This window comes from Excalfactoria chinensis, chromosome 5 (genome assembly GCF_039878825.1).
Source record: "Excalfactoria chinensis isolate bCotChi1 chromosome 5, bCotChi1.hap2, whole genome shotgun sequence".
NCBI lineage: Eukaryota > Metazoa > Chordata > Aves > Galliformes > Phasianidae > Excalfactoria > Excalfactoria chinensis.
The window spans coordinates 27,928,105-27,939,727 of NC_092829.1; the positions used below are offsets into that span (position 1 = coordinate 27,928,105).

The window sequence follows — 11,623 nt, forward strand, 5'->3', positions numbered from 1 at the left end:
TGCACAGAAAATCAAACATGAAATAAACACTGTGTGTTTTGGACAACCTGCATAATTCAAGCAAATGCTTAAAGTGTGTTCAGATGTGTAATCAAAGAAATTATTTGTATTTGAAGCAGCAATAACATTTACAAATACATGCAATACATATTCATTTAAACCTTTGTCATAATAGAGAGTAAACTGTACTGTGCATTAGCATTTCGTACAAGCATTCACTGGTAAATATATGGAACCAAGTGTATAACCTGCTATCTCTGGAATAATAGATACACTGCATCAGAATGTTCTTAGCTAATTTGAATGGCAACTTTCCTTTTTCAAATCCATTGCATAAAGCGAGTATACTCACTAAAATGTTATTATATTTGTGTTCAAAACAACAATCACAGAATTGTAGACATAGAAAAGGTTCTAATAAACTTAGATGGAGAATATTCCAAAATCATCTTTTCTTCTTTGATAATAAGGCAACTTACCTACTTTCTCTTAGCTAAAGTAAAATCTCACATGAAAAACATTCACAGAAAATCCACCATAGCTGATCTTTTAAACTGCCACATTATTTTAAGATCTTTAAGAAATTTAGGAACCTTCTCTCTTATGATCTCAAAACTTCAAGTAGAGTTTTAAACGTAAATAACTCATTTATTTTTGTAAAAACATGTTATTTATTAAACATTAAATGTAAATATGCATAATAACATTAGCAAACAGTCCAGAAGCATTTTTTGTTACAGAGAACAAAAGCTGGAAAAATTAAGTGCAAGCCTTCTACCTTGAAAAGTCAATTATCTTTTGATTCTTTAAGTTTCAGAACAGTGGGAGTTTCCTATTCTTCTCTCCCTCTTTGGTAACCCTTGATTCCATCACTTCCAAATTCTTTTAAAGTTCTCATTTCATCCTTCATTGCTTTCCCATGCAGCTTTCTGCTCTAACCACCAGGTGCCAGACTGCATCTCCAGACTGCAGCTCTTGTTTATTTATTTATTTAAAATGTATTTAAAACAATGAGTTTCAGCTCCCTAAAGATTCTGGTGGGTTGTAAATAGGGAAGATATGAAGAAGAGAGATGAACACGTGGAGCATGAACAGCCTCAAACAAGCCATAAGTTTAGGGTCTACATGCTGTGAGTATTAAGGTAACATCAGTACTGATCTTGAAGACTTAACTATTTATTTATACTACAGAAAACAAAGTAACTTTACAACAGTTACTTAATTCCCTAAGCATAGCAGACAGATACAGAAAAGCAGGCTTCCCAAAAGAAAGTGAACCCTTCATTCAGTTATGTAAACAAAGAAAATATTTTCTACCCTTTCTGACTGCAAAACAATATAAGGCACTCTGAAGTAGTCATGTGAGTAACCATCTACTTGATCACTCCTCTCCGGTCACAGGTGAGGTTACAGCAACACTCCACTTACTTGATAGCAGAAATTAAGTTTCACTTGTGATTTTTAACCTCCCAGGAAGACAGCCTTAGATGTAGTGTGGCAGGAGACAATCAACATGATTTTTTTCCTCAATAAACATCTTACTGCATATATAGAAAAATAAACTACCTCAGGCTTACACTCCTTAGTGCTATAAGGGCAAGCAAAGAACACTGTATTAGCAAATACAAGGAACAAGAAATTTCTTTGATGAGTTACAAACCCTCTCTATCCTCTTCATTCAGATCAAAATTAAAATACAAAGCAGTTATTCTAAACTGTAGATCTATAACACCTTCTCAATCACTATACACAATGTATACTAAACTTACATTGAGACTGTACGTATATTACACATGCAATAAATCTGTAAATTTAGTCAAATGTGGGTGGGTTGTGTCTGTAGGCACATCCATATAAAGAAGCACACCACTTTCCAGATATACTGTCTGCAGCCTCTGGGTTTAGAACAGTTGATAGACATTAAAATATAGATATGTACAAAATTATGAAATGTGCATGAACAACAGAGGTGCTGGTTTGTTTTGTTCTTTTACAGATAAGAATATTTGTCTGTGACGTAGTAAAGAAGGCAAACTTGGCAAGGATTATATCAGACTGAAGTAAAAAGAAAGCCCCAGAGCAATTCTAAATCTAGGTTTGTATATTCAGAAAGCTTCAGAGTGTTCAGATTCAGAGTTTCATGTGGATTAGTATTTAAATTGTTTATGCTGAGGCAAATGGAACTACAGATCATGTGAACAGTGAGGCTAGAGAATGAGACGTGATACAAGGAAGTGAATTCAATAAAACTCTGAGGCATTTGCTGCATACAAAGGGCCTGGTATATTTCGAAACAGAACCAGAGAAATCAAATACAGAGTAATTCTTGTGCTGCAAAGAACTACTTCTTTCATTGTGTTCCAGTTAAGTAACACTAGCCATCTCCTAAAATCCTGAGATAGCTCAGCGCCTCTGCAACGTTACATTGGTAGGATGCACAGTATTGCCTGAATTAAAAACAAACAAACAAAAAACAAAAAGCCCTACAGATAAGAAAAGAATTCACAGAACTTGCCTTCATTATATTCAGGTAGTAAGTTAACTTCTACAATAGGAAAATGCAGTGGACCAAAGATGCTCTGTATACAAATTCTTAAGCAAATTGGTATCTTCAGCTACATAGCTGCATGTATCCAGGCATGGCTTTGTATACTGTGAAACAAGACCTTTTTAGGCATCTGATGCAACACCACCAAAAAAAATAAAAAAATAAAAAAATTGGTCTTCTAAAATCCTGTATTTTAACAAACATGGATATAAAACAAGGATTTTCAATAAAAAGTGAGGCATACATCTTCTCCCCCTTCAAACTGCAATAATATAATGCCCTGTATGACATGAGTATTTTATCAGACAGCCTGAGGCATAGTTTCTATATTGTGTTATTATTTGCAGATTTTAGAATAGGAAGTCAATATTCGTTTACAATTTGCTCTTTTTACATTAACCTACAAAGAAAGAAGAAACTACATTTCGCTTGAAAAGTAGGTCAGGATTACATCAGTTTCACAGATGAGAAAACCAAAGCTTGGAAAAGCTACACACGCATTTTTCCCCAAGTCAATTTACAAACTAACCTTCCACAATATTAGATGTCTGTCCTTTTATTCTTATCTCAGAAGACACAGAAGGAATGACAGTATGAGCAGAAGCAGGGAAATAAAAGTTCCCTTCTTATAAGACCAGCGTGCCCTTCAGTAGGCAGAAAGAAGAGGTTAGGAGTGGTTCTTTACCACAGCACCCAATAGGCCTTTGGTTTGATAAGTAAGTGCCTTGCAGGTTGAGAAACATCTCTAGATCACTATTTAATAAACAAATAAATAAGTATATGAGGTATGAAACATGGGCTTTTTAAAAAATATATTCTCATAGTAAACCTCAACAGACAGCTTAAAAAAAGGGGGGCTGCTGAAATGATAAGAACATGCACAACTTATTGGTCTGAGAACGTGTAGATTTCCAAGCAGATTTCCTGTATGTTCCAAATCCTTGAAATAATAGGTTTAGTTGGCATAAGCACGGGAAGAAAATGTCATTGTTGTTGTAGTGGAATGCAATATGACTGCATCAGTCTGGCTTGTAATAACCCTGAGCTTCTCAATAACAAGCCAGTGAGTTTGTCAACCATGAAACACTGACACAATACAGCTAAATATGCCTGTCACACTGCATAATAAATGCAATAAAATGTAGTAAGGAAATTTGTATAACCTGTATGCAGTGCACCTACAGTCTGAGGTAGCATCAAATTGATCGATGACCATAAAATCACAGTGCCATCTCCAATTAACACATAATTCCCGGCACGCTGTCCTAGTCACAGGACTAAGAACCAAGTAACAATACTGAAACCAAATAAATTGAAATTACCCAATAAACTTCTGTGTGTTTTAAGACAAAATTAATGTTAGCAGCAACTGTTACAACAGCTTCCTTCAGGTTACTAGCCATTAAGGATTCTTGGTTAGTAGAGACAAACGTAAGCCTATGTTAAACATGGATATGAAATCATATACAATAAATAAACAGGGTTAAATACAAAAATTAGAAATGAAAAGAAAGCATGCCATGTAGAAGAGTACTAAATGGGTTAATGCTTCAACTTGATTTTCTTTCAAAATCTTCTCTCACAGGAAAGACAGATATTTCTCTCATCCCTTTTTTCAGTTCTTGTTTTGCAGTGAACAAAAAAAACAGTGAAACTATTTCAGTTTTATATAATTTGATCCCAGCAGCTAAGTATACATTTTAATAAGGATCACAGAATCTTAAGTTCTCCTATATTGTCTCAACATGGAAGCTGTTCTTCAAACACAGTTCATTTTAAACGCGATAGAACTCATTTCTAAACTCCCCTTCTTAGACGTCATAGACAGCAAGCTTTGATCTAGCCTGAGGAAGCAGCTGAGATCTATTGTAGGTAGATTTTATGCAATCCAATATTATCTACGACTCTACTCAGTATAGGCATGAGTTTGTCTCCTCCACCTGACCAGGTGATCTCAACTTACTTAATAGCTGTCATTCACACTTTTATTAGATTTAATGCACAAGCAATGGAAGAAACAACTGAAAAAAACATATATATGTAGGGAAAGAAAAAGAAGCTTTTAATGAAAACTGAAGAACAGAATTTTAGGATCAGTGAAATATGTACAGAAATGTCTTTGAGATCATAGGAAAGATTTCCATGGAAAAAATAAATAAATCTGTAACTATAAATTGAAATACCACAATTTCAGTCTTCCAGGATATAAGCAGTATATCATACTACAGCTCTGCTGAACTTTTAGACTGACACGTTTCAAAGAAATTCCAGTTTCTCTGGAGACCCACAGAAGCAGTTCGTGTTAACTACAGAGATTCAGCTGACAATGCAGTAAATTGCACTATGGAATCAGAGGAATGAAGGGTTAAGAAAATATAAGATGTGCCCAAATCTTGTATTATCATCCTTTTAATTAAAAATTTGCAACTCAAGATTTGGAGGGATTTACTGGTAATTTATAGATGTCCAGGCTAACAATACTATGGCTACACAAAACGTTATCAAAGGCATGAAAAATAGCTGGTAAGGAATTACTCTTGTACACTAACTTCTTCCAGTTCTAATGTTCCCAACAGGCCTAATCAGTCCCACACACATGTTCCTTGTTACATCCATTTTCTGTTCAGTTGGTTTCCCACACACCAAGCCAGACTGTGAGCCTCAGTAGGGAATTGCTGCTCCTCCAAGCTGCTGTGAGTCACTGGGATGTCTGCTGCATAGGCCAAACTAAGCCTGAATTTCTTGCTTTCACAAGGCAGCAAGAATAATGAGGAAAAGCATGGCAAGGAGGTAAGAAAAGATCAAAAAGCTAGTAACTCTCACTCAGTATCTCTACCTTGCTGTCATATTGCATGGTGAAACAAAAACTGAGAAGAGAATTATAAGAAAGATCACAGTGTTCCAGTTTGCAAGTTTTCAAGCAAGTTTTCAACAAACAAAAAAAACCAAAGCTACCTCAAAAAATAAGTATGCGTTCTTGTCCCTTGTTAGAAATACTGGGGCATATGTCTACAGACTTCTCCTTGGACATGATTGAAGTGAAAAAAACAAAACAAAACAAACAAACAAACAAAACTGTGTTAAATGAATTTACATAATAATTCTATATCTTATTCTTGTATTGTACATCCCATCATGAATCTATACTTTCCATTAGATCAGAACTGTCAGAACAAGGCATTGTGGTCAGAAATGGGTTTTTCAGGCTATGGGACAAATCCAGTTTAAGCTTAGTGATCATCATTAACCTGCCTCACAAGAGACTGTTAAGAATCCTGTTTTGTGGACAGTAAGTTCCTCAGGTACTGGTAGCTGGGACACAACTTTACATGGGAAGGGGTTTGAGAGGAAATGTCAGTACATAAATGTTCTCTGCAGACAGCAATCTCTGCGGGAGACACTGAGATGAGAAATAACCCTGGACAGATACTTTCATTAAATGAACGAACAAACAAAACAAACTAGTGATACAACAGATCTTGAATACAAAGTGTGGTTGTAATTACATCTGCATTACTCTCATGAACAGTACCATCCTTCACCTGTAGGAGATCGTATATGTACACACCAGTGCATAACATTCCCCCTGGTTCTCAGTAAAGCAGATTGTGCAGCTGCCCCACAAGTCAGAGCCCCTGCTGCCATCCCTGCTTTCTGAATATCCATGAATGTTATCAGAGTTGAATCACAAACCTGCTAACACCTTTAAGTCTGCTGCACTTTTAAAAAACAGCCTTTGCCTGTTTCCATTAAAAGCACCATTTCTGCCTCATCCACACTGAATCACCAGTGATTTGTTTTCATACAGATCCCTCCATCTGCCAGACGCTGGAGTGACTAATGAACTGAAGAATCTGGACTGTATAAAAACTTGACTTAGCAAATTAATCGTCACCATGTTGATGACACCGCCACCCAAAATATCACAGAAACAAAAGAGTAACAATTTACACAGGCACTGAGCCAGTCTGTCCTTTCTTTTCAAATTTCAGGAAAGCATGACCTAAATTCTCTACAAGTAGTAGAATCTGGAGCTTTTGTTAATTCATTTTCCTTTCTTTCTTTCAGCATGTGTTTTTGGTACAGATAATTATAGTCATTAGCAGAAAAAAATATTTATTTGTGGAAAATTAAATACAGCAAGCACATAGCCTATTCTTATGAACATAAGCTTAGCAGAGACTGCAGAGCTGTCAACAGCTGAATATCCATATCAGCACAAAAAAAAATTGTCCTGGCTATATAATGACAGACAAATACCCCAGACTGATCAGAAGCAACATAAATCCAATTGTGCCTACATTAGAATAATACAGTTCCTTCCAACAACATCCACAATCATTCACATACTGTTTAAAAACAAAAACAAAAAACAAACAAACAAAAAAGCAACCAAAAAAACCCAATTAAGGTACAAAGAGCTGAGAAAGAAAGAAAAAATAGTAATACACCGAACAGTATAAAGGAATAGATCCACTACTCCCATATATTCGTTCTCTTAGTACAAATGCAAATGGATATCCACTGGAACTGGAAAGAAACATACACTATCACCATGAACACCTTCTCACAACAAAGTGGTATAAAAGCTTGGTTTTAAATTCTACTTAACCCTTCTGAAGTAATATTTGAGGCAGGTTATTGCCCTTGCCAATGATCACAGATGGCAGGTCTCCTTTCCTTCATTATTCTGTCCCTCGTTTGAACAGAATCCCACTACAAATAGATAATCCAGTGTACCAAAAAGCACTTATTTCCTTATGAAACTTAAATAGACAAGCATTGAGATTTCAACACATTTAGCCACTCTGCATTTTAAAAGTCAGGTGCTTGACAAGTAACAGTAAACAGAAAGGTGTGTTTTTTCCAGATAAGAAAATACTGTGATTATCACTGTCTCTATCTCAAACAACATTTAAAGTGACAGAAACTCATTTCTGTGAATGCTTCACGTCTTTGTTTTACCTGCTTCTGTGTACTTTAATCCTACTTTTACTTCTTCATGATTTGCTTTCGGTGGTGGCCAGACAGTCTGGAGTCTCCCCGGAGTCTTGTCATCTTGCTCTGAGGGACTCAGATCAGGCTGTTGAAATTAAGAAAGAAAATTAAAGTTGGCAGCATCAATTGTTCCAAAACAGATACCTGGCTGTACATACATACATGCTCAAAAAAGGTCATCTGCCTCATTCAAACAGTGCTCAAGCAGTCAGACAGGACAGAAAGATACCAGTATAGAAGAATAATTTTGAGGAGAAAGATATCCTAATGTATGTGACATACAGTGATTCTATTGAAACTGTCTACAGTGGCATGGAAAGCTCTTTTTGCTTTGGTGAACCAAAGATGTGATGAACACTTGTTTTTTTTTCATATATATATATATACATACATATATATATATATATATGCAATATATATATATATGTTTTTCTGTTGTTGTTTGTTTGTTTTCAGAGAGAAAAGCCAGGCCCCATCCTCACTCCTCTTACAAACTAACATTGGTGAAATTCACCTTAGACGTTATTTGACAATGCAATTTCTGGAAGCAGAGCTGGTTTGAGAAATTCCTGCCCCACCCACAGCATCTTGCTCAGTCCACATACCACATAATGCTGCCACATCAAATTGCTGCTGTAGCTGGTAAAGGCACTGTGCTGTCAATTGGAATGGTGATATTTTCCATTTAAGTGGAAAACATCAACAATAAACAAGCAAAACAAGCAATTTAAGTCATCCTTTTTTTTTTTTTTTTTTTTTTTTTTAAGCTAACATTTCTGTAATCTGATCTACAACACATGAGTCATTGTATAGACACAACTGCAGCAACAGTAGAACACTGTATGAAAATGGCCCCATAAAATGCCCATTCAGACATGGAAAAAGGCAAGTGAGACCCTTTTACATCAGCTTTGTCCAGGGAAAAAGTACACTTGAAAAAGCACACTTGCACTAGGCCAGCTGAGAGCAGATATTTGAGCCACTCATGCCGATGGCTGTGCCTCCTCCCTCCCAATCAGGCTTGCCGCAAGCCACACAGACGCTTACGCCAGCACAGCCAGAGAATGGTGTAAGCAGGAACCAGCAGCCCAGGGGTGGGAAGGGCACGCACGCACTGTAATTGCTGTGGATGCCGTGGCCCATGCGTGCCTCTTTTCTCCTCCCCATAGGTAATTTACTTAAAACTGGTATTATCAGTCTGCCCAGGTGTCAGTCATTTTTATGAATGTTTTAATTACGCATAAGAATAAAATTTTTAAGAGAGTACAACAAGCACAGTAAATTAACTTATTCAACTTCAGGCTTAGGGTCCAACCCTGCAAATGTAATCATTTGGGTAAATCCCGCTTCTGAACTGATTGCATCTGCAAATGAGTAGCTGAAAGAGTTTGGGGAACAGTGATGGCTGCTCATTCAAGTCTCAAGAGCACTGAAATTCATTTACCATTGTGCACATATGCACAGATTTTTTTCATTTTTTAAACATTAGTAAATATCCAGGCACATACAAACATTAACCTTGCAAATGTTTGTATTAAACCATAACTTAAGTGGTTTAATTGGACACCCTCAGTGACACTCGGATAAGATTAAACGCTTATCAATATTTGGAAAGCCAGGTACATATGTAAATAAGAAATAAATACTTCTCAGTTCTACATCTTGGACAAATTAAACTGAAGACCACCTGTAAGTTATCATATCACTTCTTATCCTTGAATTATTCCTAAAGGTAAAGTGAAATATTAGTTGTAAAGATTAAAAAACAAAAACCAATCAAACCGAAAAAAGAAAACAGAGTCAGATTGAGAGACTGGCAAGTAATAGTACATTAAATATTCATGATACAAAACCTATTTGCGATTTTAAACCCTACTTAATATACGGAAAACTGTTTTGCGATGACTTTTTAAATGGAAAACTTGTGTTTAATTTCTGGTTTTTATTTACAACCCACGATTATCAGTTCTGAGTTCTGCTAAAACTGCACATGATCAACAATTCTGAAAAATTCACCCCAAGATTTCTCCAGTTTGGAATCCAAAAACTGAGAGTGCCTAAAGTAGAAGATTTTGCCTTTCTGAAGGCTTTTCTGACACTTTAAGTTCCCACCATTAATTTTTAAAATGAAAATCTTTTATATCCAACTACTTCCAGATTTAGGAATCAAAAATAAGCCAACCTACAGATTTGTCTGATGGTCCGTCGCCAGGTTTAGATTTTGACCTTTCAAATACAGCTTTCAAGGACTCTTTCTCATTTCTCATTTTGCGTTTGATGGCTTCCAGCTCTGAAGGATCTGCAGTTGTCTCTTTTTTGGGAGGTCGTGTGAATAAAGCTTTAAAGACATCCAGTGCAGATTCGGCAGGGCTTGATTTTATTTCCTCTGAGGGAAATACTGACTCTGTTTTGCCAGAGGGTTTGTTCTCTGGACCTTCATCGCTGTCCTCAGTCTCTCCAAATCCTGCATCAGAATCTTGGGTTCTCTCATCATTCTTGGAGACATCTATGTTCAACAGGTGAGAGAGCTGCTCCAGGAAAGTAGGACTTGCCTTAGGTTCAGATGATTTTTTTTTTGTGGTCAAACCTGATGTAATGTTGGATTTCTTAACAGGCTGTCGCAATTTAAGCAGAGCTAAATCATTCTCCCTTGGTTTAATTTCTGTAATAGTTTCCCCATCCTCTGTGTTTAGTCCCTTCTTCCTCACACGTAGGCCACTAAAGAAAGCAGGCAGCTGGAAACTTTTTTCAGCCAGTGCTGCTTTATGGAGAGATGCATTATCAGCTGAAGGTCTTTGATCCTCACCTGGAAGTTCTGGAGGGCATTCTCCTGTAGCAAGCAAGCGATTGAACTGCTCATCCATTAACGTCCTGTCTTTGCCACTGGAGTCACTCTCCAGAATGCTGTCCAGCTCTCTGGGAAGCCACTGAGAAATTGGTGGGTATAACTCAGTGTCATCTCTACCCACAGTGTCATCGCTGTGTCCGTACCCTTCTGAGTCTGACTCTTCCTTACTTTGATTGTTACCGTCCAAAGCCACAGCAGACAAAACAGCATTGTTTAGCCCACATTCGCTTGTGCTGGTTTCATCAGCATCTGGATCCTTACTCTCACCATCTGATTCCGTGTCACTTGTTGTGTGAACCAAAGTACCTTGTACGAGAATAGCATCGTTGTCAGATTCAGACAAAGAAGTCTGTACAGACCTTAAACGGGGAAGAATTATTTCATTCTGTCCTGCCGGTTCTGGCTCCAGCTCCAGCTCAGCACAGCTGCCAGACATCGGGTCAGCTTGGTCACTGGTGCAGCTCGCATAGTGCTGGTTTTCTGAGTCGTCAGCACCGTCATTATCATTCCTTTCATACCGATTGTTAGCCGGAGTGTTGACATCGGTGTGCAAAGGTTGAAACGCTTTAAGCACTGCTGCTTCTTCTTTGGGAGTTACCGATTCCAACTTGGCCGTAAGTCCAAAAAGTGCTCTGACCGCAAAAGTGGTGGAGACGTCCGGCTCACTTTCCGCAGGACCCGCCCGCTCGGGAAGCTGCCGGCTGCACCCCGCGTTTCCTTCTTCCATGCTGGGCGCGGGGCGCGGCTCCAGGTCCGGGCAGGCGCCGGGGACCGGTGCTCACCGCATGCAGCGCTGCACGGCGGCGGGCCCAGCCCGGGCCGGGCAGGCAGCAGCCGGGCCGCACTCCCGCTGCTTCCTGCTCCCCGTACCGCCGCCCATCGACTGCCCGGGCTCCGGTGGGGAAAAGCAAAGGACGCGGCAAGCACTCCGGCGCTCGGTCCCTTGCACAAAGGGCTTTTTGTCACAGCGGGTGTGCCGGCGCGCCGATCGCGGCTGGAAGCGCAACCAGTGGCGCTGCTCCCTCTCCCGCAATCCTACTGGCTGCCCAACTTCCTACTCGCAGAGCGGCTATATAAACGCGGCTCCCGGCCGGGGCAGCGCGCAGCGGCGGCGCGCTACTTCCTCGTAGCAGGACGCGGGCTGGGAACCGACTGCGGGAAGCTGCCTGAGCGTTCCTCTGCACGGGCCTTCCTTGTGGATAAGGCTCTTCCGTGGTAAAGCCATCATC

At 38.8% G+C, this 11,623-nt stretch overlaps 1 protein-coding gene across 4 annotated transcripts in view; it reads right to left on the minus strand.

The window, feature by feature from the left end:
- Positions 1 to 11,239, minus strand: part of FMN1 (formin 1) — a 118,356-nt gene extending 107,117 nt beyond the window's left edge. For all 4 annotated transcript variants that reach the window (XM_072338205.1, XM_072338203.1, XM_072338206.1 and 1 more), the window contains exons 1-2: positions 9,733 to 11,239; positions 7,514 to 7,631 (exon numbers count right to left, since the gene is read on the minus strand). In XM_072338205.1, the coding sequence (XP_072194306.1) occupies positions 7,514 to 7,631; positions 9,733 to 11,121 (1,507 nt within the window). In that variant the 5' untranslated portion in view covers positions 11,122 to 11,239. The remainder of the gene's footprint in view (positions 1 to 7,513; positions 7,632 to 9,732) is intronic.
- Between the last annotated feature and the right edge of the window lie 384 nt (positions 11,240 to 11,623).